Raw genomic sequence first — 25,910 nt, 5'->3', positions numbered from 1 at the left:
GCAGATGCCGAAAGACCGGGAAATTGCGTTGTTTCTGGGCATTGTGAAATTGTTTAAAAATTAGAAATGTCTACAATTGAGAAACTATCTATACAAGGCGTACGCAGCTTTGGAGCGAATGCCGAAGATGTCCAGGTAAGCGTCTATAGTTTGGTTTAAGGTAGAAGCTGTTCCTAATCCTTAGTATTTAGAGCATCACATTTTCATCGCCCATAACGCTGATCCTGGGCCAAAACGGTTGTGGCAAGACAACAATAATTGAATGCCTCAAATATGCACTAACCGGCGAATGTCCGCCCGGCAGCGACAGCGGCAAAAGTTTTGTGCACGATCCCAAGATTTTTGGTAAAAAAGAATCCTTGGCCCAGGTCAAGCTGCAGGTGCGCGATCGTCGCGATATGTGCCTCTCCATTTGCCGCAGCATGAAGGTGTCCATAGTGCGTGGCAAGCCCACCTTTAAAACGATCGACTCTACGCTCAATTTCCTGGGCAGCGACGGCAAGCCGGCGAAGGCCAACAGCCAGGAGTCGCTAAGCTTTCGGGGCATCAACACAGATGTGGCTGTCAGTGATTTCATGGGCGTCTCGAAGGCCATTATAAATAGTGTGCTGTTCTGCCACCAGGAGGACGCCAGCTGGCCGCTGGACGAGGCCAAGAAGCTCAAGGAGAAATTCGATGCCATCTTCGGCATAACCGAGTACAACAAGGCGCTCGACAGGATCATTAAATTGCGCAAGACGGCAATGGAGGAGCTCAAAGTAATGGGTATGTTGCGCACAAGTCGTAAATTTTAGTGTAAACAACTAACAAATACCCATTACGCATTTTAGAGGCCAACATGAAGTTTCTGGAGCACCTGAAGAAGGAAATGGACGAGAAAACCTTGAGCCTGGAGCAAGCCCAGAAAAAATGCGAGGAGATTAAGGAGGAATGCAACAAGTGTGACGAGGAGGTGAAACCAATCGATGCGCGACTGCAGGAGATACGCAATATCGAGTTCGAGATTGGCAAATACCAGGCGCAAAAGGTCGAAATGGACACAAAGTGGGAACACTTCAATTGCTTAAATTAAACAATATCGCTTCATAACTTTCGCTCTCTGCAGGCACAAGAATTGTGTTGAACAAATTGCCAAGCTTAAGAGGAACATCAAAAGTCCGTTCCAAGGCTCCCTCGTCGAACTGGAGCTGGAAATGCGCAGCTTCAGCCAGCGCATGTCCGAAGTGAGATTTCAACGCACCGATGTCGAGGAGCAGCTGAATCAATTGCGCAAATCGAATGCAGAGCAACAAAAGACGCTGGCCAAGCAGGACAAGGAGCGCTGCATGGCACAGCAGAAGCAGAAGAACGAGCAGGAATGCAAACAGCAGCTATCCGAACGTCTTCACGCTCTGTGCCGGCAACTGCAAATAACTGTGCCGGCGGCAGTGGTTGATGAGCCACAGCAATTGGCCGATCTGCTGGACGACATCGATGTGAATCTCATGAGTAAACAATGCGAGATAACGGAGCTGGCCGCCCAAAACGATCAGGCGGACCAGATGCGCCAGGCCAAGATCGACGAGCTGCGCACGGAACTAACCAAATCGGAGCAGAGCATCAGCACGCAGGAGCAGCAGAAGGCGGCCAGCGAGCGGGAGAGCGAATCGCTGGAGGTGAAAATCAAACAAATCGAAACCTCGCTGCATCAGCTCAAGGTGCTGGAGAAGCAAATCGCGGACACAGACGAGAAATACGAGCGTACGACACGCAGCTTCAACCAGGAGGCCTGTCGCCAGTTGATAGCTGGCAAAAAGGCCAGCATTACAGAGAAGCAGAAGCGCTTTAAGCAGCTCGACGAGCAGCTAACCTTTCTCAGCTCCATAGCCAAGCTGATGGCCGAGATTGGCCTGAAGGAGAAGGAGCTGGAAAAGAAGAATCAGGAGATACATCGCGTGCGCAGCAAACATAGCGAACATTTTGGTAAATTCTTCAATGAACCGATTTCAAGCAACTATCGTCGCGCCATGCAAAACGCCTACGATAAGCTGCGTCGCGAGATCCAAGAGCTGAACGACAAGGCCAATGGCCATAAGCTGGACGAGCAGTCGCACGAGATCAAGCGCAAGAATCTGATTGCTGACATTGCCCGCATGGAGAAGGAGCTGCAGGAGTTCGAGGAGCGCATCTACCAAAAGTGCCATGCAACGCCCTACGATGAGCTGCTGTTGCGCAGCAAGACAGCCATATCCAAGCTGCAGCTGGAGCACGGTGCTCTCAAGTCCGCTGAAGCCATGTACAAGAAGTAAGTTAGCCATAAATGTAAATATGTAAATCTCCTTTAACAATTACTTGATTTAATCTCCTGCAGGTACATTCAAAAGATCGACGAGGAGCCGAGCTGCCCGTTGTGCCATCACAATATGTCTGGCGATGAGGTGTGTATGAAACCAAATAAATTTTGACCAATAGCTAATCAATCCTCACCTTGAACAGGCCTGTGATCTGACCACCGAGCTGACGGATGAGATACAAAAGCTGCCGGATAATATTACCCGTGCTGAAAAGGCTTTAAAATCAGAGCAATTGAAATATGAAAACTTGCTGCAAATCAGGCCAGCCATTGATAAGGTTAAGGAGCTTAAAGAAACGCTGCCGAAAAAGAAGGAGGAACTGCGAGGCATTGAACGGCGTCTGGGCGAAATAGTGGCCGAATATGAGACGCTAATGGCGCTGCTCGGCGAGCCCACAAACAATGTGGAATTGGCCAATGCGATGCTGGGCGACATGACGCTGCTGGACGAGGCGCTCAAGGAGTCTGTGCGCGTTAAAAAAGATCTGGAGCAGCTCAAGGTGCGCCGACCTAAAATACATATTAAATATATATATTGTTATAATAATCATTTTCTACATTCCAGCTCAAATTGCCGGAGAGCTACGATGCCAACGTCTCCACGGAGGCTTTGCAGGCGGAAAAAACGGAGGTGTCCAAGGAGCTAGAGGCTGAATCCAAGGCGCTGGAGACAAGTCAACAAACTTTCGAGCAGCAAATGGAAGCGCTGAATCGCTTGCGTGAATTTCGAAATGGGTAGATTTCAATTCCTTAAAAATAGTGCATAAATAATATGTATTCCTCTGCTTTTAGCTTGAAAGACAAGCGCATAAAGCTGCAGGAGGGCGTGCAGAGTTTGCCACAGTTGAAAGACAGGCTGGACGAGCTGACGCGCATGCTCATCACATTGACCACAGAAATAGCTGAGCTCAGATCGAAGATTCAGCCCATAAAGCAAAGATTAAGCGCAGCCTTAAGCGAAAAGGCGCGCATGAAGGAAAGCGAACGTTTACAATTATCGCAATTGCAGGCCAAGTACCAGGAGTACAAGAGCACCGATCAGGACATACAAAGGTGGGCAGTAAATGCATCAATTCACAGCAAATCTTTTATTTAATTATTTCCCTAATAGATTAAGGAAACAGGCGCAAGAGTTCGCCAGTCTGGATCTGGTGAATGCCATCAGCAAATACGATGCAACCATAAATTCAATCAAAGCAGAGCTCAACAAAATGGTAGCAATGCGCACTTTAAACCTATTGATATATGACTAATGCTTCATACTTCAATATACCATTCCAGGAGGCACAAATTCAAGAGAAGAGCGAGCAGCTGGAAACACTCAAGACCGAGTGCCTCAATCAACAGAGCCTGGAGCGCGATCTGAAGGACAATCGCGAGTTGAAACAGCTGCAGTTGAAGGAAGCCGAACTGAGCGAAAATTGTCAAACGCTGTCCAAGGAATTGGGTAATCTGGACTTTCGCAGCGTGACCAAGGAGAAGAACGAGCTGATGAAGAAACGCGATGTGGCCTCGGTGCGACGCGGCGAGCTGCTCGGCCAGCAGGGCGAGATAAACAATCAGGTGGCCAAGTTGCAAATGGAAATAAGCGAGCCCAAGTACAAAGAGTCCATGAAGAACTACATGCGCGGCCAGTTCGAGGTGGCTGTCAAGCGTCGCGGCATCGACGATCTGGGCCAGCATCGTGTGGCGCTTGAATGGGCCCTGATACAGTTTCATGCGGAGAAAATGAACAACATAAATAGCCTGATACGGGAATATTGGCGCATGATCTACAAAGGCAACGATATCGATTATATACAGATCAAGACGGATGAGCTAGACAAAGACGCCTCAGCGGATCGACGCAAGAACTACAACTATCGCGTTGTCCAGTCCAAGAACAATTCAGAGATCGAAATGCGCGGACGCTGCAGTGCCGGGCAACGTGTACTCGGCTCTCTCATCATACGCATGGCTCTGGCGGAGACGTTTAGCAGCAACTGCGGCGTCCTCGCTCTCGATGAGCCCACAACTAATTTGGATCGTGATAACATTGTGTCGCTGTGCGACGCCCTCAATCGCATAGTCGAGAGCCGACAGTATCAATCGAATTTTATGCTCATTATAATCACGCACGATGAGAATTTTATATCCTCTTTGGGCAGAATAACCAGTTATCATCGCGTGCAACGCGATTCCGAATGCAAATCTCTCATACAGAAAGTGCGCGTCGGTGAAAAATAGTTACTTTATCATCAGTTAAGATAATATTCCAAAAAATCATTCCTTAGAAGTGCTTGATTAAGTCACAATTGTTGCTAATGTTTATAAACCGTAAAGCATTAAATATTATTCTCTATGAAAACAAACCATGTAAAAAAACTGCCCTACTATGCGATTCTCATGCATTCAAGTACGATCGTCTTATGTATATGTTTATGCATATGTATATGTATATGTGCATATGTATTTGAATATGTATATGTAGAATATGTATATGTAGAATATGTATATGTAGAATATTTATATGTGTATTGAATTCGAACCGGCTTGTAGTCCGACTTTTTGTACCGAAACATGGCTTTCACTGGAAAGTCACATTTAAACAGCTTGATACAAATTCAAGTTCTTTTTTCTAAATTTGAATCTTCCATCTATGGTACATGACTGGGGCGACAATAGCTGTCGCTTGTTGCGCGAGAGACAACTTCTAAAGCAGCCGCCAGCATGTCCGAGGAGTTGCCTGGAACCGTCCGGAGGACAATGTGTCGATATCAAAGCCGTCAAACTGGGCGAAGGCGTTCCGGACGTTGTCAAGAACTTTCTGGAGCCCGAGATACCAGTACGGCGCCGGATAGATCTAGCCGATGTGTGCGCCAAGTGTGGCACCCGGGAATCGGAGAAATGCTGCAACTTGTGTGAGGCACAAGCTGCAAAGGAACCAAATCTCTGCTCCGCAGCATGTAGGCCCCAGGGCACAATGCTCAAAACGAGGCAGGTGAGAACAATTTTTAAAAATATTTCAATTATTCTTCCGTAACACCCAATCTCAGTTAGTGCAACCCACACGACCAAGACCTCCGTATAAGCACTCCGTTTTTTTGGATGACAACACTTTGGTGGGCCGAGTTTTTCCAATGAAATTTCGCATACGTCGCCGGAAATGCGAGTGCCAAGACTGCCGGAGGGATCTGGCGGCACGCGAAACTGTGACGGGCAACGAGGATCTGATACTGTTATCCAACTGCTGCAACGTGGAGGTCTATCCGCGTCAGAAGCTCGACAACTGGCATCGGGTGCCCGTGAGCACGATAACCGGCGAGAAACATTTCTCCAAGAAAATTGTCGACGAAGTGTGCCAACTGGAGCCCAAAAAAGTGCCACCTCCGCCTCCAGTCGAGGAGCCAAATAAACCCAAAACATCAATTATGCCAAAAAAGAAAAAAAAGAAGAAAAAGAAAAAGAAGAAGAAAGGCAAAAAAGGCAAGAAAGGCAAAAAGAAGTAAAATACTTTCGAGTTAAAAGTGCTTCGAAAATAGTTTCAAAAAATATTTTCTCAAAGTACCGAGTTCTCGGTTAAAACTATAGAAGACTTTATAGAAATTGCATTATTTCTGTAAACTTTATTTATAGATTTAACTGAAATTCTCGCACTTTGGGAGAGATTTAGGTATTTATTTGAAATGTTTTTTGAAGTAATTTTAACACGAATGTTTTAAATTCTTATTTTACAAACTAAAACAGGATTAAACCAGATAACCCTTTAAGGAACTGAGTAATAAAATTACAAGCTTAAATTGGAATGGTTAGATATGTTGTAAAACAATTTTATTAAGCCTTTAAATTAAGACTAACCTACCCTAGCCTAACTTAACCTAACCTAACCTTACTTATCCTAACCTAACCTAACTTATCCTAACCTAACCTAATTTATCCTAACCTAACCTAACGTAACTTATCCTAACCTAACCTAACATATCCTAACCTAACCTAACTTATCCTAACCTAACCTAACCTAACTTATCCTAACCTAACCTAACATATCCTAACCTAACCTAACCTAACTTATCCTAACCTAACCTAACATATCCTAACCTAACCTAACCTAACCTAACTTAACTTTACCTAACCTAAACTGAACTAGACCTTTAATCGGATCGATTCGAACCCCATCTTCCAATTTAATTTACTGTCAACAGAGACAAGAAAGAGTTAAAAAAAAACAGTCCTAACTTAATAAAAGGCATCATAAGTGTTGTTAAATGTATGCCACACGAGTGCTATCCGTCCATAAATGGGCTTAACTAATTTTGGACCAGACCAAGATAGGACAACAACAACCTAAAAAAAACGCCCAACATAAAGTTCAGAAGCTTTGTAATCTTTTTGCTTATGGACCGTAATAAGTTTGGATCATGGTCTTGTGGTTATATTATGCCTATAAATATTTATATGGCTGTCTGCAACGAGGCACAATATGAGATATTTGAATCTTGGGAGATGTATTCCGTACGGGGAGCAAAAGACAGCTTTTAATAATCATGGATCTACTTTCCCTGAGCAGTGATTTATTGGACAAAAAGCGGAACTAAATGGAAGCCACTTTTAATGGAAAAGGAAGTGGAAAGCATTCGCTCTACTTGGCATCGCAGAGCTGGGGCCCGTCGCCAATGCAGGCGGCATAGGCCATCAGATGCGGAATCGTGCTCTGTTGCATCATGCCCGTGAAGAGATGGCTTTGCGGCCCGGAGGCAAAGATGCCCACATCGTCGCCCGAATGGGTGCCCTGATCCTTGGTTATATAACCGGGGTAGACGAAGTCATTGCCGCCAATTTGATCGGTCAGATCGATGCGCTGTCCCTTCTCGTCCAGATAGTTTTTGGGTCCGACGGCATAGTTGAGCGTGCTGTACTTGATGCCATTGATGTCGGTGTCATGCTGATTGAGGCCCAGGATGGGTGTGCCGCGTCCCGGATAGCCGGCAATGGACAGCGTGTGCGCATGATCCGATGTGACCACAATCAACGTGTCCTCAATGTCGGTCATATCGCGGGCCAGCTGAATGGCCTTCTCGAACTCCAAAGCCTCATCCAGCGCGTAGCCCGCCTTGGTATAATGATTGCCATAATCGATCAGGCCACCTGTAGGCGAGAGATTAGGAATCGATATCGACAGGATTGACATTAGCTTCCACTTACCTTCTATGAATGCAAAGTAGCCATTCTTATTTTGGCTCAGCTTCTTGATCGTGACCTCGGTCAGCTCGGAGAGCGTTGGCTGGTAGCTCTCATCGGCTTCCAGGTGAAATTTCATAAGGCTGGACTGGAAGAGTCCAATGATGCTGGACACGGCCGACACGTTGACGCTGAGCAGCTGCTTGCGATTGGTGACCAGGACGCCGCCCTCGTGCCTGGCCTGCCAGCTGGCGAGCAGATTGACGCCATCGGAGCGCTCGCCGGGATTACCGTGCGAATCCTGTATAGATTTGGGCAGAAATTTTCCCATGCCGCCGCCGAACATTATATCAAAATTCTTGCCAGGCACCTGAGTAATCAGCTGGGTGGCCATGTCAACGCATTCGCTGGGATCCACGCCGTAGCTGGCGACATCCGTATCGCACTCCCAATTGCGATTGGCTGTCTTGGCGTAGGCGCCCGAGGGACTCGCATGGGTTAGCGTCGTCGTGGTCACAATGCCCGTGGATTTGCCCGCGTTCTGTGCCCACTCCGCAATGGAGGTCAGCCGGTTCTCAGGCGTCTGACTCTCGGTGCAGTTATTGAAGTTGACCGCAGCGCTGACCCCGATCTCGATGATGTTCGTCTTCACGCCGCACAGATAGGCGGTGGCTGTGCATGCCGAGTCCGGCACCTGGGCATTGGAGCAGTAAGTCTATGGTAGGGTAAAGTAGGAAATAACTTAGATGAAGGCTTCTGCTGGCGCTGGCTTTAAACTCACCCTGCTAAGACCTGTGTAGGGGAACTGCTCAAAGCTGAGCGAGGACTCTTCGCCCGTTTTGCCCTGGCGCTGACCTTTGAGGATTCTCGCCGCCGCCACGGTGGTCAGGGACATGCCGTCGCCCAGAAACAGGATCACATTCTTGGCCCGTTTCGCATCGGGTTGCGGTAATTGGAGCCTCTTGGCGATCTCTTCATGCGCCAAGTCGTACCAGAACTGAGGATCCTTCTCCTCCGGCGGCGTGTACTTATCGGTGGCCACATCCGTTGAGAATCGGGCTTTGTGAAATCTGCGACCAGTCAGCTCTTCGATATTGTGCACCTCGTCGGCCGTGGATAAGCCGGCCGCCAGCAGGACTCCGAGCAGGATGAGCTGTTGTCTCTGGCACAGCATCTTCTTAACTTGTTGAAAGTTCTAGCGATGTGCAACTGATACATTTTTCGGCAGTTTGTTGAGGTTTTATAAGCACATTCCGCAGTTTCAGCAATTGGCGTACCTTACTTTTATGGCTTTATTATCTCACCTTTTTTTTTATTGTATCTCGTGTTGATGATTATCTCAGCAAACCTCGAGACACGGCGGAGAATGTAATATGTGTACATTTTTAGCATGCCTATTTTCATTTTATGAATCTAATTATGCTTCGTACATAGAACATGGAGAGAATTGTAGCAGCCATTGGAGAGTTTTCTAAACTCTGAGCCAGAGGAGTTGATGTAGACTTCTTGACTTGTAGACTTTTTTCACTAAGGAAAGTAGATTTAATTCCCAATTGGAAAAAGTGTCCAAGCACGTATTTAACTAGATTCGTTTTCTTAGCTTAAAGTCTCGCAATCATCATTACAATAATATTTTAAATATATAATTTTTTTATACCTGAGCAAGATACAAACGTATTTCTTATCATTTAGAAACTGCTGAGATCATTGAGCAAATACTAAAAAAAAAAACGTTGGACACGTTTTTATGCAATAAAGACGGCGCTTTCTTTTTTGAGAATGCACGGGATTCGAACGTGAGGCTATATTTAACAGAAAGTATATTTTTGCCTCCTCATAACCCAAACATCCATATGTAGGTGCGATAATAACGTATAAAGATAGCAGAGAGACGTGCAGACAGTAAGTACTTTATTGGTAATGTTGACGCTCTCAATATTATTCTGGACTTCGCAGACATTTGTAAGCTCAAATAGAAAAAAACACATGATTCGCCCAGATTCTTTTTGAATCTTTTGAAAGCGCAATCATTTTATGCAAGTGAGCTTTTTAAAACATATGAGCTGCTCCGCATCGATGATTTGTGCGCATAACTATCGATATTTTGTAGAGTGTTGTGCAATTATCGATAGCATTGCTGTGCCGTCGATTCTTTTCGCAACAATCATTCGGCAGCCAAATCGTGCAACAACAACAACAGCGTGTCGCGTAATTATTTTTATTCCATTTCTTGCTAATCAAAAACAATTGAAAACAGCGCAAAATTTGTAAATAATTTGTTTCCACTTGTTTTTTGACAAAAAAAAAGTGCCGTAATAAGCGGTGACCGACACGAGAGCAACAACAATAAGAACGCAACACGCAGTGCAGCTGCCAAGGACACGAACTGTATGAAAGTAGTGCAGCTAGGAGCATGAAACGGCATTAAACAAAACAAACAAAAAAATAAAGAAATAAAACAAACTCCAAAAAGCAAAACAAAGTACAAAGTTTTATAAACTATCAAGCAACTATTAGCTATTTGTTATAACTAATTAATTAGACAAAACGGCACATAATACGCTACAAGTGTATACAAAGCGAGAAAGTATTGGTTTTTTTTGTTAGTAAAGAGAGGAGGAGCAAAACGCAGGTGATTTTAGCTTTTAGAATGGCGGCCAATAACTTGCGACAGATTCCATTGACCTGCAGTGGACATACCAGACCCGTGGTGCATTTGGATTTCAGTGATATCTGCGACAGCGGCTATTTTCTTATATCGGCTTGCAAAGGTAAGCAATTCAACGTGAACGCGACCGACTAGGCGATACCCTGCTGTGTGCCTTCTATACATACCATAACCAACACACTGTGCCTCTTGCCTAGGCTCCACAATATTAAAAATGAGTATATTTCTTTGCCAATTCAGCTATTTTCTTGCTACAGACGACTTTTTTCAGAGGTCGTCAGCCGAACAAAGTCAAATTTAGATTTTTTTTTCGGGCGTCTCGATAAAAAAGTACTAACAACCCTGCTTACTGTCTATTAGTGCTCGGCAGGATTTAGTTCCTGTTTTTGAAATGCAGCTGGTAACACTGACGCTTTTAAAATAACAGACTGCTTCTACGACCATGGCAGATGCTTCTAACATTATACCCTCTGCTATTTTTTTTTCAATGGGCAGCGGGTATAAAAACGCGTCCTTGTGTTATTTTTATTTGTGCACCTATCTATGCATCTGTATGTATTGGCCAGAAGACAGCATCACACATACATATGCACACATAGACAACGCATCGTGCTAGCTTGAGCTATGTCTAGCCTGGCTGCAACCTTGACCCAAATGCAAAAGCAAAAAATTATGAAAACGAAACCAGTTTAGCGAAAACCCTTTGCCAAACACTCGCCTGCTGCTATACACACACACACAGACGCACACATATACATATATTTAACATACGTTCTTTACCTTGACAGTGTCTAGAAACATATGCACACACTTGTATGTTTTGTATTTGTGCTTTCAAAAATATTGTCACACACATACACACACACACACATTCATGCGGAAAGCAAATTTCCCATTGCAAGTTCAAGTTAATTTTTTTTATCGCCATTTAATGCAATGCTTCCCCTTGTTTAGCAACTTTTCAAAAAAAAAAACGTTGTTTTTGTTGTTCGCAGGAAGCACCTTGAAACTTCTATATTTATATATGTATATATACAATGCAGCTGCGACGCGTTAAAAAAAAAATAAACAATCAAAAGCGTTGCAGTCGGAAGCTACCTGCTGTCTGCTACTCTGTTCCCACTATAATTGTTTTCCTGTTTCCAAATGCAGCTCAAAGTGTAAAATATTTGGGTTTCCATTAGATTGAAAAGGGCATAGGCCCGACTAAGGGGCGTGGCTTTAACATGTTAACAATGCTTAAATTGCGGAAATTTGTATGAAGCAATATTCCCACTATTTTGTTTGGGAACAGTGTATATACTTGATGTAATATTCCCCCTATTTATTTTGGGAACAGTGTACCAAAATTGCGCAACACTCCCCCTATTTATTTTGGGAACAGTGTACATAGTACACGCAATATTCCCCCTATTTCGTTTGGGAACAGTGTATCAAAATAGAGCTATATTCCCGCTTTTCTGTTTGGGAACAGTGTATATGTGTTGATAACATTCGCAGTGAGAACTCAAAAGCTCTGATTGAACGTTTTGATTTGCGTCCCTGCACATTATTCACACAACCTGCCGCAAGCGGCAGAGCTCCTCCTCCCTCCCTCCCTCTGTCTCTATGTCTCGTTCTGTCTGTCGATCACGTTGCAAATGGAAATGACGTGAACTTGGTGCACGGCGGCTGCCCATTTGCGAGCACGAATCGCCGCCGTCAACGTCGTCGCAGCTACTGCGTCAGGTCGTTGGCATTGAGCGTAGTCGTTGAGTCAAGGTAGCTTCCGCCGCTCACACACACACGCACACACATACACACCTGCAGTGTATTTAGTTGGCGCAATTAAAAATTGAATTAAATTGTCGTTGCCTTTTTTGCAGATGGCAGCCCGATGTTGCGTCACGGCGACACCGGCGACTGGGTGGGCACCTTTGAGGGTCACAAGGGCGCCGTTTGGGGCGTTGCACTCAATCGGAATGCAACGCTGGCCGCGTCGGGCGCCGCCGATTTTACCGGCAAGGTATGGAACGCGGTGAGCGGCGCCGAAATCCACAGTTTCCAGCACAAGCATATTGTGAAGAGCGTCGCCTTTGACAATAGCTCCGAGAACATTGTCACCGGCAGCAATGAGAAGCTGGTCCGTGTCTTCAATCTGGAGCAACCGGATGCCGAACCGGAGCTGTATGCGGGTCATGGCGGTGCCATAAAACGTGCGCTATTCTGCCGGGACGACAAGTGCATCATTTCGGCGGCGGATGATAAGACGGTCCGGCTGTGGGATCGCATGACCGGCATCGAGGTGCAGCGTCTGCAATTCGCCAACAATCCCAACAGTCTGGAGATCTCGCACGACAATCATGTGCTGACAATAACGCACGGCTCGACCATCAGTTTCTGGGAGATCGAGACGCTCAAAAAGCTAAAGGAGGTCAAGGTGCCGACCAACGTGGCGTCCGCCAGCCTGCATCCGGATAAGCATGTCTTTGTCTGCGGAGGCGAAGACTTTAAGATGTATAAATTCGATTACATAACAGGCAACGAAATTGGTAAGCACAACAAAAAAGAAAAATACTCTACTCCGACCTGGCTAATACGTTTGTGTACTTTACAGAATCCTTCAAGGGTCACTTTGGACCAGTGCATTCAGTGAAATTCAGTCCGGATGGCGAACTGTATGCAAGTGGCTCCGAGGATGGCACGCTCCGCCTGTGGCAGACCACGGTGGGCAAGACGTACGGCCTCTGGAAATGCACCGAGCCCAGCGAGCTGAACAACTCGCTCAGCTCGCCGCGCGAGGTGCCGGCAAACTGATGTTGGAGAAGCACAAGTCGCTGCTACACAGCGCAACAGCCACCGCCGCCGCCGGTGCCGCCAACGCATCGAAAATGATTGTCATCCATAAAGAATCATTCACATTTCGAATACACATAATTTGATAATTACATATTTCTTTTCAAAATGACTACATTAACGAATATACAAGATTCCATTGGCTCGCAGATAAATGTATGTAAAAGTGTAAAAATAAATATGGGAATCGTTTTGCTAATCAAATGTGCGTGCCTGTTGCCCAGTTGTGCAGATAAATGGTCGTGAAATTCAGCATTGGCTCGCCCTGATGTATTTCGGGTCGCTGCTGCAAATGATCAAACCAGCGTGATAAATTCAGATAGTTCTCCTTATCCAACGGCGAGAGGGATTTCTATAAGAAATATATATAGAAATAAGTTTCAATATTTTTTGCATACTTTACAGGCACTTACCACGAGTTCACTGATGGCATAATACACCGCCAGGTCGGCTAGCGTTATGAAGTGCCCCACCAGGTAGGATTTGCTGATGAATAGCTTGTTGAAGTCGGCCAGCAGCTGCTTGGACACGTGCTTGTCCTTGGAGCCGGGCGCCACATAGAGCACCGCGAATTCGATCCACTGGTAAACCTGTGCCTGCACCTCCTTTGTGGCAATACTGTTTTGGGCCGTCTCCGACTTGGACTCGCGCGCCAGACTCTCCAGTATGGTGGCAAAGCCCGACACGGTTTTGTTTTGGGCGCCAGTGCGCGTTACGACCTTGACAACAGAAATTATATTAATCTTACAGATATATTTACACATGTGTCCTCCACCTTGGTGTTTTACCTGCTCTTCGTTAAGCTGAATTTTGCCGGGCGCAACGCCCAGACAGTTGGCGATTTTCTGCACCGTTGCAACGTCACACATATTAATTAATAATTGTTTTATTTAATATAACAAGCGCAAATAAATGTGCAAAAAATGTTGCGAGATGCGCAGCGCAGGTGTTTGCCAGGGCTGCAATTTAACCGATATATGCAAGCTATCGATAAGTACATTACGCTGCCTTAAAGCTATCGATAAGATTTAAAATGCCGTTATGTTGATTGCGCGTGCCAATGCTTGAAACGTAATGTCATATTGGAGCAGAAATATAAACAAATTGGCCGTGGTCATCAGCAGCTAAAATATATATAAGTTATGAGCTATATTTAAAGAGAAGGGTGAGCACGAACCGCCGGAATAAGCTTATAGTCCAACTCGAAGAGGCCGCAGGCCACGTGTGCACGCACATTTCCCTGCAGCTGGAGCGCAAAGTGATTTATGGTCTCCAGCAAATCCTCGTCAGCTGCGCTCACCTTGCTCAACAGCGCCGCGCAATGTGCTTGCTGTGGAAACGAGTGCATAAATAACTTTATTTATAATTTTATTCGACAGAAAAATACCTGCTGCTGCACGTTGTGATTGAAGTAAAGTATGAAGAACATTTTGCCCGTGTGCATCAGAAGCCACAAGATCGTGTACGCCAGCCAGGGCCAGTCGGCCTTACCAGGCTTCTCAATGGCCTTATAGACGAGAAACAAGTTCGTATTGAAATTGATCAGAGAGCTCACGTACAGCAACAGCACAGAAACCCCAAAAGTTTGATTAACTCTCTTGGTGAAGTGCAGCAGGCGCGTGTGTTGCCCGCGCAGTTTCTGGAGCTCCGCACGCCGGGTCGAAGGTCCACGTTGGAGTTCCAATTGCAATGCATTGGCCAAGCGATGCAGACGCAGACTGATGCCCTGCAGCAGGCTGTAGTAGAGCACAAAGGAGATGGCGCTCAAGATGTTGGGCAGCACATAGGTGCTCAGGTTGACCAAGGACTTGCACACCTCGTAGTCGCGATGGGAGAGAACGATGGGTATGCAGCAGCTGGCAAAGATTAGCAGCAGCCACAGCTGATGACGCACAAAGCGCCGGATGCCCCGACGATCGACAATATAACCACAAACCAAATCGAATTCTCCAATTGCTTGGAATACACCGGCAATGCGTCGCTTCCAGCGCATGCTCAGGATCATAATGCAGGGTATGTGTATGAGATAGGTTACAGACTCGAATATGTAAAAGTTACGCTCCAGATTGTTACGTTCCTGCGACCCATCCGCCAGCTCCAAGTAGGCGGCGCAGCAAAGCCAAATGTACAGGGCCAGCAGCCAGGCATGCTGCACTGCAGCATGGACGCGGCTCGAGCAGCGTGGAAATACAGCCAGGGGCGCACTGCCAGCCAGCACGCAGATGAGCAGCAGCAGCCGAAGCTCCTGATGCAACTGCTCAGCGTTCGATTTGTACAGCTGCTGTGTTAGATTCCAGTTCCTGGGTAGGATTTATGTAACAAGTATTAGTTGGGTATGTATTGAATCTGAAGAGAGAGAGGACATTCTGTCCGAGATGCTAATTGAACTATAGTTGCTTGATCTTCCAGATTCTGAGTTGATCTGAGTTTTCCCCCCGCTTTCAACTAATGCCTGGACATTCACAGAAGGATCTAGCTCCATAATGTGGACTCAGTACACTTGTCGAAGAAGCTCTGGCCTTACCCAGTTGCTTTCTCCACCTCCAATGCTGCGAGAGATCCCCTCAAGCCCTCAACCCAACCAGCATCCCAACTAAGTGGTCATACCTTCGCTAAAAAAGAGAGGTGGAGAGGGAGAGGACATTCTGACCGAGATGCTAATTAAACAATAGTTGCTCGACCTCCCAGATGAAGGGAAAAATTACTCTTGACGAGGATCCTTTGATCTGGCTGGACATCCACAGAGCTCCCTAATGAGGACGCAAGACTCTTGCACCGAAAAGATCTGGCACAACCCGGTTGCTGTCTCCATCCCCAATAAGGGACACAGAGATTCCCTCAAGCCGTCAACCCAACTGCCTACTAGCCATACCTTTGCTGCTTCCACGTCGTTGTGGATCCTTGCTGGGGCTGTGACCAGGCAGCCGTGAGGCGTTTCTCGCGTGCCGCCTGCTTCAACTTGAGCTGCAACATGATGTTTGGGTCAAGCGCGTTTTTACGCCTTTCAATTAACTGCAATTAGGCACATCCGGACAGCTGGCGCATCATTAATCAAACTCCTTAAATACTTTGCAATTATAATTATAATGGGCATTCAGTTTACCTGGCGCCCCACACATGAGCAGTTGGAGCGATAGACGGATAGGCCTGCGCCTGCTGCTCGGCCTTAGCCGCTGGCTGGGCGTTTCCCCGCCCGGCGAACGGTTGGCATATCTACACCTGGTCTGGTCCTTGCTGCTGCTGGGCTGCGTTTGGTTCTACACGCTGAACCGATTGATCACCATGAAGTTCTACAAGCAAGTTCTGACCATACAGAAGCTGTTTTATTTTGCCGAGTACCCGGCGAACATGTTGCTGACGGCGCTATTCTCGCTGCGGGTTTATCGCAGCGCACGATTCTATAGACGCCTCTGGCTGCAGCTGTGTCGCCTGCAGGCGCTGCTCTTCGAGCACGCGCCTGCTGCAGCGCGTCAGCTCTTCACAGGATTGGAGCAGCATGTGCTGCGGCTGCTCTGCTTGATAATTGGCTTTCATGCAGTCTGCGTTGTGGTGGACAGTGCCTGGCTGGACTTCGACTGGCGTCTGAGCGTGCCCAGCAACTGTGCCCACCAACTGCCCAGCTTGATGATCAGCCTGAGCCTGCTGCAATATGTCCTGGCACATCGACTGCTCTGCCTGTTATATGCGCAGCTCAACCAGCGCCTAGCACAGCTGCATGGGCGTCCCGTTGGCATCTGTGTCCTGGCCTTGGAGTCGCAGTCGCTGGAGCAGCTACGCTTGGTTGCCGTCGCCTTGGATGGCGTTCAAGCTGAACTCTTGGCCCGGTTTGGACTCGTGCTGCTGCTCAGCTTTGGCAACTCGCTGCTGAGCCTCTCGTACGAGGTGTTCAACGTGTTTCGCCTGCTCGAGCTGGCGCAATTGAGCGACTGGGTGCTCTATTGTTATCGTTCCTTGTGGCTGCTGCTGCATGGCGCACGCATTTGGTTTGTGCTCAGGGCCAATGAGCGCATCGTTGAGCAGGTGAGTCGACTGCATTGATACCTAACTTCTAATAACCAACCCTTTTCCACTCCCATTTCTAGAAATGCCAGCTTTTTTTGTTGCTCAACCAGCTGGAGGCTAGCGACACGCGCGAAGAACGTTCCATTAATCGCTTTCTACTCCAACTCCAGACTAATCAAGCCCAACCCCCGGCCGCCTGTGGGCTTGTCGACCTGGACACCCTTGCGCTGGGCGGGGTAAGTGCCGACACATTTACGCAATCACAAACCCAATCTCTAATGCTTTGTTCTACGGCAGTTTGTCAACGCTTTGCTGGTCATTGTTATATTCCTGATACAAATCGATCTGGGCAATAAATCGCTCCGGGGCTTTGTCTAAAGGCGCATTCAATAAATGAAGCTTGACCGGATTTTTTGGCATTTTATTTCGTTTGACGATGCGCTCACGCCTGCTACTCATGCTGAAACGCTGCTCCGCCTGGACGCGGCACTGGCTGCTGGTCATTGGCTGCCTTCTACTGCGGTTATTCCGCGCTTTGAGCGCTCGTCTGCGGGATGTTACGGCCCAGGCGGGCGACGAGACCAGCTTGCTGGCCATACGCCTGACGGTCAATCGCGGCCTGCACATGGCCGAGCGGTAAGCGGGTGACGGCGGCTTAATCTAGGCTAGAATTGGGATATCATGGATAACTGTAAGCTGAAGGCAGAAGAGGACGTCGCCAATCCTCGACCAGGATGAACTTCGCAGTGATGTGGCCCTGTAGACGCCGAGAACAAGACATGTATTAACGATAACTTTTCCTGTTTAAACAAAATCGATAAATATCGGTTTTTTAGCCTAGTCTTTAAGCATGTTCCGTATATTATAAGAGCTAGAGCCCACAGGTAGCTGTACATTTAAGGCAGAAGAAGACGTCCATCCTCGATCAGGATGAACTCCGTAATGATCCAGTTCTGTTGGTCTATCTATAGCTTACCCTGCTCTTGCAAAATCGATAAAAATCGATTTTTAGCTTAGTTTTTAAGCATATCTTGTATATTATAAGAGCTAGAGTTTTGGGTAATCACAGCTCTGGATCTAATTCCCTGCAGCTTACTCTGGTTCCTGGTGATCTTGGGCAGCGTCTTTGCTGTCTACATGCTCAGCGAGGTGCAGATAGCGAGGTATCTGACCTCGCCCACGGTCATCTCGGTGGATCGCGATTATCGGGGCTGGAATGGGTCGCTGCCGGCGGTAACGCTGTGTTACTATGACCACATCGATTCGTTCAAGGCCAACGAGCTGATACAGGAGGAGTGGAATGTGTCCATCATTGATGAGGACTACTTTTACATCATGGACTTTCTCTATGCGGTCGTCAATGCCACCGCCAGCAACTACGCGGAGCTCACCAAGTTTGCGAGCGACGAGCGCTTCGATCAGATTGATTTGTACGACATAATTCAGACCATTAACCGACCCTTCGAGCAGGTCATCAGCAGCTTTGATACCAACTTCAAGGTCCATGTGCAGATGGTGATGACGGAGCGCGGCTCCTGCTATGCCATCAACTCACCCATGTCCGCGGTGCTGGGCAAGAAGTGAGTAGCAGCTGACCAGCAGGTTATTTATTTATTCTTTTACTTTAACATCATGATCCCGGCAGACCCGTGCAGTACGAGCAGCTGCAGGAGCCGCTCACCTGCCAATACGGCAAGCAACAGTGCTATATACGCATGGATCTCTACGAGAGCACGGGCGTGGTTAGTATATATGTATGTGTACATAGTCTGTGGTCTACTAATTGAAGTCTTTCCTTTCAGCTGGATGTGCACTCACCCTATGAGGTGTCTGCCACGGAGGCAAACATTGTCGCTCTGCACAAATCGGATGAAATAACAGCCTCCTTTAAGGTGCTCGAGACGGTGTAAGTGATCCTCTCCAGCAATAGTTCTTCCATTTTTAAATAATACTTTTTGCAGAGCTTCGAAGAACCTGCGGGAACTTAGCGTGGAGCAGCGCAAGTGCGTTTTCAATGATGAGGAAACCTCCAATCTCAAGGCATGTAGAGTCGATATTCGCATCCCTAACCCCTCACAGTCGAAGAACTCTCTTCCCGCAGATCTATAGCAAGTCGTTGTGCCTGGCGCGCTGTCGCGCCATCATGGCGCTGGAGATGTGCAATTGTGTGCCCTTCTTCTATCCGTTTGTGGAGGGACCCAGCTGCAATCCGGCGGGCTTTGAGTGCCTACTGGACTTCAAGTGGCCCATCTGGGCGCTGCACATTTGCAAGTGTCCATCGACCTGCACGGAAATCGAGTACACCATGCAGACGATGAAGAAGAGCTCGTGGGGCATGAAGAGCAATGAGGAGGCGGCGAGCGTTGAGACGGCCACTTCAAGCTTTCGCTGGGATCTGATACCACCTAAGGTGCGCTTCCGGCGGGATGTCGTTTTCAGTTTTGAGGATCTGATTGGTAAGAGCTGCACATAGCTTATGGGCCAAACTTTTGAAACCTGGTCTTGTTGTCTTGCAGTATCCTTTGGCGGTGTTCTGGCCCTGTTTGTTGGCGTCAGCGTCATGGGCCTGGTGCAAATGGGCTACGTTATTGTCTTCAATGTTTTGCTGGACATATTTAATTTGCTGCGCTTCATCCACTTGCATTTGCGGGCACGCTGTCGCCGCCCCACCAAGCTACCCAAACGTTCGATTCACAGTCAGAGCAATGTTTCAAGGGCGGAAACAGCAGAGCTGCCGTTGTTTGAATATGTTAACTAATTTTTAATGAACAAAAAAAAAACGTTTTAGCTACACAACAAGAGCTCACAATTTGGCGCATAATTTTTTGAATTTCGATAAAGTATCGATAATATATATACATCGTGTCATCGTATTCACAATATCGATGTTTTGCAATATTGTTAGCCAGCCCTGGTAGACACACGTGCGGTCAAAATACTTCTACTGTGTCGGGATTTCCTTTAAACGCAAATTACAGCAGAAATTAAGTGCATTTAAAAAAATAAATATCGAAATGAGCGACGACGAGTCTAGTGATGGCCTGGAGGACCTGCAGGAGCTGATGGCCATGTATGCCAAGCATGAACACAAACCGCCCAAAACTAGACGGAAGTCGGGCGCGGACGAAGTGGAATCAGCCTATGTGGAGGTGCCCACGGAAAAGTTGATTTTCGGCGATAAGCAAACGTTTCTATCGAACTTGGCCAAGTCGGTGGGCAAGAAACGCGCCAAGAGCGACAGCGAGAGTAAGGCAGCGGCAGCTGCTGACGACGAGGCGGACACAGCAGAGGAGACGGCCAAGAAACACAAACCCGCCTGGACAGACTCGGACGATGAGGACCTAGAAGTGGGCGAGGTGAAGCGACGCACGCGACACTCGGGCCCCTTGACGCACTTGCGCAAAGACAAATCATACAAGGAATATTTGACGGCGCGCTTTCAACGCACTATCAACCAGCCGAAGTGGGCGTCGCTGGAACAGAAGCAGGATGCAGATGATTCAGATGAATCTGAGGAGGAACCACTGCTCAAAACCGTGGGCTTCATTGATCGCAAGGCCAAGGCGCAGGGCCTGCAGCCCAAAACGTTGAACTTTAAGCGCACAAAGGATCTGAATCGCGCCACCTACAGCGAGGGCTGCGTGTCGAGCATCCAATTCCATCCGACCAGCACCGCTGCACTAGTTGCCGGCGAGAGCTGCCTGGCCAGCATTTACAGCGTGGACGGGCAAAAGAACGAGAAGCTGCATAGCATGCGCTTTCAGAAGTTCCCACTGACCTGTGCCCGGATCACGCCCTGCGGCACCAAAGCCTTCTTCGGCTCGCTGAGGCCCTTCTACTATTCATATGATCTGCTGGAGGCCAAGGAAACCAAGCTGATGCTGCCCCGCAGCATACGCTACTTTCGTCGCTTTGAGGTCTCGCCCTGCGGCAAATATATCGCAGCGCCCGGCAAGTTTGGCGCCATTCATTTGCTGACCAGCCACACGAACGAGCTGCTGCACAGCTTCAAGCAGGAGGGTGTGGTGCGTGGCATGTGCTTTACGGCCGACTCGCAGCGTTTGCTCTGCAGCAGCTCCGAGTGCAATGTGAACGTGTTGTCGCTGCGTCAGAACTGCATCGAGCACAGTTTCATCGATGATGGCTGCGTCAGCGGCCGGGTGCTGCAGCTGTCGCCCAATCAACGCATGCTGGCCACCGGCAGCAACGAGGGCGTGGTCAATGTGTACGACTACGAGAGCATCTACAAGTCGACCGTGCCGCAGCCGGAGAAGCGTTTCATGAATCTGCGCACGGGCATCACGGATCTACTCTTCAACCACACCTCCGAGCTGCTGGCCATGGGCTCGCGCCAGGTGCCTAATGCGCTGAAAATGGCGCATTTTCCCAGCGCCACAGTCTACGCCAATTTCCCGGGTCAGAGCGAGCAGCTGGGCCACGTGAACACCATTGCCTTCTCGCCCAACAGCGGCTATTTCGCACTGGGCTGCAGGGGCAAAAAGGCGCCCATGTTTAGACTTAAGTACTTCAAGAATTATTAATAGGGCGGAGGAGCGAATGTTGACGGATTTTATATGCCTTAAATTTATACTTTTTTATTCTACATATTCCTGTGTACGATAATTATGAATAAATTTAAATATGGAATCCCGTTTGATGCCCTCTGAAGGGCTTATATGCAGGAAGTAGCCGCCGTTTCGGAGCAAAAGAGCTTGATGGAAGCCACTTTTGAAGGACAGGAGAATTTCTCCGGCTGCATGAGGATTCCGCCCAAGAAACCAGTTCGTTAGGTGAACTTTTACTGTATACATACAATTGTTAATAACAAATACAAATGATTTTTTATTCAGATTTAATATGGAGCGCGAAAGATGTCGCGTTTTTGGGACTCGTGTATTTTGCCAATGTCGTCGAGCTTCTTGCAGATGTGCGTGGACTGCGATTCGATCCATTGCAGGGAGTTCATGTGCGCGTTGAGGATCTTGCCAATTTGTATGATTGGATCCGTGTTGTCCTGGCCCTTGTTGGCCTCGTTCAGATTATCAATCACCTCCTTTAGATCCTCGGACATCTGCTTGAGCTGCGTATCCAGATTCTCGACCATCAGATAGGTCTGACTGCGTTCCTGATCCACGCGCGGCAAGCTTGTGAATTCCTTCTCCAGCGGCGCCAGACTCTCCTCCAGCTCCTTGTGCTGTGTGGCAATGAATTCCAGCTCCTGATCGAGCACCTGTTGATCGTTCTTCACCTTTTGCACGGCATCATTCAGCTCGATGATTTTCTGATTGTTGCCAATGAGCAGTTTGTCCCAGGCGTTTATCTGCGTTGCCTGCTCGGTGAAGACCTTCTCCTGCTCCTCAAATTCCAGCGTCCACTTGTTGATGTGCTCCTCGAGCTGATTGTACGACAATTGTGTAGCATTCGCAACCGTTGACGAATCTGTAGTCTTGGTCGCTGTGGACAAGTTTGCAAAAGTGCCAGCTCCAGCGGCAGGTGCTGCGCCAGCGAGTGAGGCTACAGGGGCGGCTGCGACCGGTGCAATGGCTGTTGTGCTTTTGGGTGTCGTGGTCAATCCCAGCGAGAGGCCGCCGCCGCCGAGTGGATTGGCTGTTGTGGCTGCTGCTGTTGTTGTGGTGACAGATGCAGCCGCCGCCGCCGGCTGGGCCATAAATCCCCCAAAGGCGGCCGCTGCTGCAGCGGCTGGTGCGGCTGCACCCACTGCTGTTGGCGCAGCGCCTGCACCGAGTCCACCGCCGCCAAGGCCCGTGAGTGGATTTGACAGGCCTGGTGCCGATTGTGTTACCGACAAACCGAAGCCGCCAAACGGTGGCGGCGCTGCCGATTTTGTGGCGTCCGCATCGCCACCGCCTGCATTAGCCGCTTGCGATGGTGCGGCAAATGAAAATGTGGCCGGTTTGGCGGGAACTGCGGCGCCGGTATTAACAGTTCCTGGTGCGGTGTTCAAGCCGAACGAAAAGCTGGGCGCGCTCGCTGCAGTTGTCGTGGGCAATTGAAATGCCATTTTTCTACGCTTCAAATAAAATAAATTAATTAAATTTAATGAACAAGCAATGCAGCTTGTTTTACGATGAAACGTTATCGATAATTCTGTGCCGCTGAGCAGTGCTGTAAAACGCATAGTAGGCTTTTGGTATTTTTTAGCGCGTGTTCTACATGAATTAACAATAACAAATCCAATCGCAAATTAAACCGCCCGCGCAAATATCCGCTCACAAAAGTTAATTGAAAAGCTGTATAGCATAATTGTATATTGGGATTTGCAGTGTACGTGTCTAATTATTGTTGCATGTTTCGATTTGTCAATACGCATCAGATATGTTTTTATCTTTAAGTGGTTGATAAAATGCCATTTGGGTCAAGACTTTAATAACAGTTTTTCTGTTTTCAATTACGAACACTTGAGTTCCATTACTTTCCAATGGGAGTCAGTCGCCATAATGCAACATACAGTTATTTAACTAAGAGTGTGTGTGTGTGTGTGTGACAAAAGCGACTAAATTGTACTACAAAAATAAGCGCAAAGCAAAGTTATTGTAAATTAGTTTTTAAATGAATGAATTATGAATAGATAGATGTATTATAACAGATAAGTGCACTTTTTATTTTTAGCAATCTTCCCACAATGATGAAATAGAAGCGACGAACTTTTGTAGTTTAGTGTAAGTAGGCTAAACTAGGCATCGTGATAACCTGCAACGCTTGAGCGCCTGAACTTGCGCACACTAGCGCTGATAAGGAGCCTTCCAACAAAGGCTGTCTCCCTGCTGTGCTCGACTGCTGTGAACGGAGTGCGTTCAGTCAATGTGTGTACTCTGCAATTACAGTTAACAATTGCCACTTGCTGTTTGCGCAAGGTAAGCAAACAGGTAACAATTTATCTACAGATTGTCACTGCCACAAGACACTCTACGCCCAACTATAAAACCATAAACGTGCCCTGGACAGGACGCATTCCCTGCACACAGCTCGGCGAAGCATGTACAGCATGTTGAACCTTGTGGCCGGATTTCTGTTGCTATTGCTGCAGTTGCTCCAAGGTGGTTCAGCACTGGACAATGGCCTGGCACTCAAGTAAGGGAATTGAAAAGTAAAATTCAAATTTCTTGTGCTAAATGAATCCTTTGTTACAGACCACCCATGGGCTGGATGTCCTGGCAGCGCTTTCGCTGCATAACCGACTGCAAAACTTATCCCGACGAATGCATAAGGTATATAATCATATATAACTGGCAGGTGTTATCCGGCTTTTTCGTTATAGCGAGCAGCTGTTCCGGCGCCACGCGGATTTAATTGTCTCCGAGGGCTATGCTGATGTTGGCTACGAGTATGTCATCATTGACGATTGTTGGCTGGAGAAGGACCGGGATAACAAGACAAAGAAACTTGTGCCGGATCGCAAGCGTTTTCCCAATGGCTTGAACGTGCTGGCCGATCATGTGAGTAAACGCATCCAGCCTGAACAAGTCTTCTAGTCATGTGTTACCTTTCAGATACACGAACGAGGACTTAAGTTTGGTTTGTACCAGGACTTTGGCACAAATACGTGTGCCGGCTATCCGGGCGTCATCAATCACATGGCACTCGACGCGGCAACATTTGCCAATTGGGATGTTGACTATGTCAAGTTGGACGGCTGCTATGCCAATATAAGCGACATGGCTGCCGGTTATCCCGAATTCGGACGACTGCTTAATTCAACAGGCAGGCCCATGGTCTATTCCTGCAGCTGGTGAGAGGCACCATCCATATACATATAAACTATATGATTATTAACTGATTTTGTGTGCAGGCCTGCGTACCAGTCAGAAGTTGGCCAAATGCCCGAATATGAATCCCTGAAGAAACACTGCAATCTGTGGCGCAACTGGGATGATATTGACGATTCATTGGAGTCGGTCATGCAGATAATTGATTACTTTGGCAAAAATCAGGACAGCATACAACCACATGCTGGACCAGGACATTGGAACGATCCGGATATGCTGCTGCTTGGCAATTATGGTTTAAGCTATGATCAAAGCAAATTGCAAATGGCCATTTGGGCTGTGCTGGCGGCACCCCTGATAATGTCCAATGATTTGGCCAAGGTGCGACCAGAAATCAAGGATATCCTGCAAAATCGGTTAGTCATATTCTTATAAATCTAAAATCGATCTGTATAATCTCTTAATTCAGGGCCGTAATTGCTGTCAATCAGGATCCGCTGGGCATACAGGGCCGACGTTTGCTCATGAAAAATAATATTGAGGTAACTTTTTGGCCAAGTTTAGCTATCGTATATTAATTATACTATCGTGTATACAGGTCTGGCGTCGTCCCATAACACCGACAGCCGATGCCGAATACTCTTACGCCGTGGCTTTTGTCAGCCGTCGTGTGGACGGCGCGCCATATGCCATATCATTTACGCTTAAAGATGTAATTATATAAATTTCTCGCTGTTATTATCTATATTACTTATGTATCAACTTTCTATAGCTGTCGCTGAACAATGTGTACGGCTACGGCGTACAGGTGAGTCGCTTGCAATACTTAATACCCTATAGTTTTAGTCATATTCTGTTTGCTTTCAGGATTTGTTTGAGCCGAATAGCAACTTGGGCGTCTTTAGACCGGAGAGTCATTTCAATACACGCGTTATTCCCAACGGTATTTCCTTTTATTTTTGCTGTATTTATACTCTGTTCATATGAATATCTTCTGTGAACAGAGTATTGCGCAGTTGGTTTGATTCGAACGCAACGTTTATAATGTTGTTTATGTTGTTCATTTTAGGTGTCAACTTCTACAAGTTTACGGCGCTGGGAATTTGATTTGAGCAACTTCTACGTATTTTAAACGAATTTAAGCCAAGAAGTCCATTCCACATGTCAAGCTGAAACTGTGTGAAAGAAA

General features: G+C 47.3%; 11 protein-coding genes across 13 annotated transcripts; 7 read left to right on the top strand and 4 right to left on the bottom strand.

Annotated features, from left to right (window-relative positions):
• The first annotated feature begins 1 nt into the window (after position 1).
• LOC115762396 (DNA repair protein RAD50) lies at positions 2-4,723 on the top strand. Its single transcript, XM_030704582.1, has 10 exons — positions 2-135; positions 192-765; positions 831-1,044; positions 1,106-2,284; positions 2,351-2,417; positions 2,476-2,832; positions 2,898-3,067; positions 3,125-3,385; positions 3,444-3,546; positions 3,614-4,723. Exons 1-10 carry the CDS (start codon positions 67-69, stop codon positions 4,556-4,558), a joined length of 3,939 nt encoding a protein of 1,312 aa, XP_030560442.1. The 5' UTR covers positions 2-66; the 3' UTR covers positions 4,559-4,723.
• A 174-nt stretch (positions 4,724-4,897) lies between these two features.
• On the top strand, positions 4,898-6,102 carry LOC115762209. Its single transcript, XM_030704335.1, has 2 exons — positions 4,898-5,312; positions 5,368-6,102. Exons 1-2 carry the CDS (start codon positions 4,971-4,973, stop codon positions 5,818-5,820), a joined length of 795 nt encoding a protein of 264 aa, XP_030560195.1. The 5' UTR covers positions 4,898-4,970; the 3' UTR covers positions 5,821-6,102.
• A 339-nt stretch (positions 6,103-6,441) lies between these two features.
• LOC115762181 (membrane-bound alkaline phosphatase-like) lies at positions 6,442-9,045 on the bottom strand. The gene is made up of 3 exons (XM_030704302.1): positions 8,271-9,045; positions 7,514-8,204; positions 6,442-7,456 (listed from the first exon to the last, which is right to left on the bottom strand). Exons 1-3 carry the CDS (start codon positions 8,661-8,663, stop codon positions 6,951-6,953), a joined length of 1,590 nt encoding a protein of 529 aa, XP_030560162.1. The 5' UTR covers positions 8,664-9,045; the 3' UTR covers positions 6,442-6,950.
• Positions 9,046-9,733: 688 nt separating this feature from the next.
• On the top strand, positions 9,734-13,196 carry LOC115762154 (serine-threonine kinase receptor-associated protein). Its single transcript, XM_030704266.1, has 3 exons — positions 9,734-10,260; positions 12,023-12,688; positions 12,754-13,196. Exons 1-3 carry the CDS (start codon positions 10,140-10,142, stop codon positions 12,951-12,953), a joined length of 987 nt encoding a protein of 328 aa, XP_030560126.1. The 5' UTR covers positions 9,734-10,139; the 3' UTR covers positions 12,954-13,196.
• LOC115762156 (eukaryotic translation elongation factor 1 epsilon-1) lies at positions 13,127-13,948 on the bottom strand. Its single transcript, XM_030704270.1, has 3 exons — positions 13,781-13,948; positions 13,406-13,711; positions 13,127-13,344 (listed from the first exon to the last, which is right to left on the bottom strand). The coding sequence occupies exons 1-3, from the start codon at positions 13,859-13,861 to the stop codon at positions 13,192-13,194; spliced, it is 540 nt and encodes a 179-aa protein (XP_030560130.1). The 5' UTR covers positions 13,862-13,948; the 3' UTR covers positions 13,127-13,191.
• A 50-nt stretch (positions 13,949-13,998) lies between these two features.
• Positions 13,999-16,033, bottom strand: LOC115762151 (putative gustatory receptor 59f). The gene is made up of 4 exons (XM_030704264.1): positions 15,865-16,033; positions 14,380-15,292; positions 14,170-14,322; positions 13,999-14,116 (listed from the first exon to the last, which is right to left on the bottom strand). Exons 1-4 carry the CDS (start codon positions 15,963-15,965, stop codon positions 14,021-14,023), a joined length of 1,263 nt encoding a protein of 420 aa, XP_030560124.1. The 5' UTR covers positions 15,966-16,033; the 3' UTR covers positions 13,999-14,020.
• LOC115762153 (putative gustatory receptor 59e) lies at positions 16,031-17,375 on the top strand. Its single transcript, XM_030704265.1, has 3 exons — positions 16,031-17,012; positions 17,075-17,230; positions 17,292-17,375. The coding sequence occupies exons 1-3, from the start codon at positions 16,110-16,112 to the stop codon at positions 17,370-17,372; spliced, it is 1,140 nt and encodes a 379-aa protein (XP_030560125.1). The 5' UTR covers positions 16,031-16,109; the 3' UTR covers positions 17,373-17,375.
• Positions 17,376-17,416: 41 nt separating this feature from the next.
• LOC115762155 (sodium channel protein Nach) lies at positions 17,417-19,795 on the top strand. Of its 2 annotated transcripts, XM_030704269.1 has the most exons (7): positions 17,417-17,630; positions 18,086-18,574; positions 18,640-18,736; positions 18,797-18,900; positions 18,956-19,034; positions 19,096-19,450; positions 19,511-19,795. In XM_030704269.1, exons 1-7 carry the CDS (start codon positions 17,431-17,433, stop codon positions 19,750-19,752), a joined length of 1,566 nt encoding a protein of 521 aa, XP_030560129.1. In that variant the 5' UTR covers positions 17,417-17,430; the 3' UTR covers positions 19,753-19,795. The 2 variants fall into 2 exon arrangements, with proteins under 2 accessions (XP_030560129.1, XP_030560127.1); XM_030704267.1 differs by lacking the exon at positions 19,511-19,795 and having other exon boundaries at positions 17,560-17,775; positions 18,956-19,176.
• A 129-nt stretch (positions 19,796-19,924) lies between these two features.
• LOC115762510 (U3 small nucleolar RNA-associated protein 18 homolog) lies at positions 19,925-21,558 on the top strand. Its single transcript, XM_030704753.1, has one exon. It carries the CDS (start codon positions 20,009-20,011, stop codon positions 21,533-21,535), a length of 1,527 nt encoding a protein of 508 aa, XP_030560613.1. The 5' UTR covers positions 19,925-20,008; the 3' UTR covers positions 21,536-21,558.
• Positions 21,559-21,772: 214 nt separating this feature from the next.
• On the bottom strand, positions 21,773-23,088 carry LOC115762512 (nuclear pore glycoprotein p62). Its single transcript, XM_030704757.1, has one exon. It carries the CDS (start codon positions 23,014-23,016, stop codon positions 21,847-21,849), a length of 1,170 nt encoding a protein of 389 aa, XP_030560617.1. The 5' UTR covers positions 23,017-23,088; the 3' UTR covers positions 21,773-21,846.
• A 93-nt stretch (positions 23,089-23,181) lies between these two features.
• LOC115762513 (alpha-N-acetylgalactosaminidase) lies at positions 23,182-25,873 on the top strand. 2 transcript variants are annotated; one of them, XM_030704760.1, is made up of 12 exons: positions 23,182-23,279; positions 23,625-23,869; positions 23,961-24,086; positions 24,146-24,223; positions 24,274-24,451; positions 24,506-24,744; positions 24,805-25,137; positions 25,191-25,263; positions 25,320-25,433; positions 25,494-25,529; positions 25,589-25,664; positions 25,791-25,873. In XM_030704760.1, the coding sequence occupies exons 3-12, from the start codon at positions 23,992-23,994 to the stop codon at positions 25,826-25,828; spliced, it is 1,260 nt and encodes a 419-aa protein (XP_030560620.1). In that variant the 5' UTR covers positions 23,182-23,279; positions 23,625-23,869; positions 23,961-23,991; the 3' UTR covers positions 25,829-25,873. The 2 variants fall into 2 exon arrangements, with proteins under 2 accessions (XP_030560620.1, XP_030560618.1); XM_030704758.1 differs by having other exon boundaries at positions 23,625-24,086.
• The last annotated feature ends 37 nt before the right edge of the window (positions 25,874-25,910 follow it).

This window comes from Drosophila novamexicana, unplaced genomic scaffold (genome assembly GCF_003285875.2).
Source record: "Drosophila novamexicana strain 15010-1031.04,08,12 unplaced genomic scaffold, DnovRS2.1 tig00000564-arrow-pilon, whole genome shotgun sequence".
NCBI classification, from domain to species: Eukaryota; Metazoa; Arthropoda; class Insecta; order Diptera; family Drosophilidae; genus Drosophila; species Drosophila novamexicana.
Note: the sequence above shows the minus strand (reverse complement) of the source record. Positions and strands in the feature narration are given on the sequence as shown.

Coding starts and splice junctions, on each gene's coding strand:
- LOC115762154 (XM_030704266.1), top strand. CDS start 10,140: ATGGCGGCCAATAACTTGCGACAGATTCCATTGACCTGCAGTGGACAT. Junction 10,261..12,022: donor TCTTATATCGGCTTGCAAAG/GTAAGCAATTCA, acceptor CCTTTTTTGCAG/ATGGCAGCCCGATGTTGCGT. Junction 12,689..12,753: donor CATAACAGGCAACGAAATTG/GTAAGCACAACA, acceptor TGTACTTTACAG/AATCCTTCAAGGGTCACTTT.
- LOC115762181 (XM_030704302.1), bottom strand. CDS start 8,663: ATGCTGTGCCAGAGACAACAGCTCATCCTGCTCGGAGTCCTGCTGGCG. Junction 8,205..8,270: donor CCTACACAGGTCTTAGCAGG/GTGAGTTTAAAG, acceptor ACCCTACCATAG/ACTTACTGCTCCAATGCCCA. Junction 7,457..7,513: donor CTACTTTGCATTCATAGAAG/GTAAGTGGAAGC, acceptor TCTCGCCTACAG/GTGGCCTGATCGATTATGGC.
- LOC115762396 (XM_030704582.1), top strand. CDS start 67: ATGTCTACAATTGAGAAACTATCTATACAAGGCGTACGCAGCTTTGGA. Junction 136..191: donor CGAATGCCGAAGATGTCCAG/GTAAGCGTCTAT, acceptor CTTAGTATTTAG/AGCATCACATTTTCATCGCC. Junction 2,285..2,350: donor GCTGAAGCCATGTACAAGAA/GTAAGTTAGCCA, acceptor AATCTCCTGCAG/GTACATTCAAAAGATCGACG.
- LOC115762209 (XM_030704335.1), top strand. CDS start 4,971: ATGGTACATGACTGGGGCGACAATAGCTGTCGCTTGTTGCGCGAGAGA. Junction 5,313..5,367: donor CAATGCTCAAAACGAGGCAG/GTGAGAACAATT, acceptor ACCCAATCTCAG/TTAGTGCAACCCACACGACC.
- LOC115762513 (XM_030704760.1), top strand. CDS start 23,992: ATGTACAGCATGTTGAACCTTGTGGCCGGATTTCTGTTGCTATTGCTG. Junction 25,264..25,319: donor TCATGAAAAATAATATTGAG/GTAACTTTTTGG, acceptor TCGTGTATACAG/GTCTGGCGTCGTCCCATAAC. Junction 25,530..25,588: donor TGTACGGCTACGGCGTACAG/GTGAGTCGCTTG, acceptor GTTTGCTTTCAG/GATTTGTTTGAGCCGAATAG.
- LOC115762153 (XM_030704265.1), top strand. CDS start 16,110: ATGAGCAGTTGGAGCGATAGACGGATAGGCCTGCGCCTGCTGCTCGGC. Junction 17,013..17,074: donor ATGAGCGCATCGTTGAGCAG/GTGAGTCGACTG, acceptor TCCCATTTCTAG/AAATGCCAGCTTTTTTTGTT. Junction 17,231..17,291: donor ACACCCTTGCGCTGGGCGGG/GTAAGTGCCGAC, acceptor GTTCTACGGCAG/TTTGTCAACGCTTTGCTGGT.
- LOC115762155 (XM_030704269.1), top strand. CDS start 17,431: ATGCGCTCACGCCTGCTACTCATGCTGAAACGCTGCTCCGCCTGGACG. Junction 18,737..18,796: donor TCTACGAGAGCACGGGCGTG/GTTAGTATATAT, acceptor CTTTCCTTTCAG/CTGGATGTGCACTCACCCTA. Junction 19,035..19,095: donor AGGAAACCTCCAATCTCAAG/GCATGTAGAGTC, acceptor CTCTTCCCGCAG/ATCTATAGCAAGTCGTTGTG.
- LOC115762151 (XM_030704264.1), bottom strand. CDS start 15,965: ATGTTGCAGCTCAAGTTGAAGCAGGCGGCACGCGAGAAACGCCTCACG. Junction 15,293..15,864: donor ACGACGTGGAAGCAGCAAAG/GTATGGCTAGTA, acceptor AATCCTACCCAG/GAACTGGAATCTAACACAGC. Junction 14,117..14,169: donor ACTATAAGCTTATTCCGGCG/GTTCGTGCTCAC, acceptor TATATATTTTAG/CTGCTGATGACCACGGCCAA.
- LOC115762156 (XM_030704270.1), bottom strand. CDS start 13,861: ATGTGTGACGTTGCAACGGTGCAGAAAATCGCCAACTGTCTGGGCGTT. Junction 13,712..13,780: donor TTCAGCTTAACGAAGAGCAG/GTAAAACACCAA, acceptor TCTGTTGTCAAG/GTCGTAACGCGCACTGGCGC. Junction 13,345..13,405: donor ATGCCATCAGTGAACTCGTG/GTAAGTGCCTGT, acceptor TATTTCTTATAG/AAATCCCTCTCGCCGTTGGA.
- LOC115762510 (XM_030704753.1), top strand. CDS start 20,009: ATGAGCGACGACGAGTCTAGTGATGGCCTGGAGGACCTGCAGGAGCTG.
- LOC115762512 (XM_030704757.1), bottom strand. CDS start 23,016: ATGGCATTTCAATTGCCCACGACAACTGCAGCGAGCGCGCCCAGCTTT.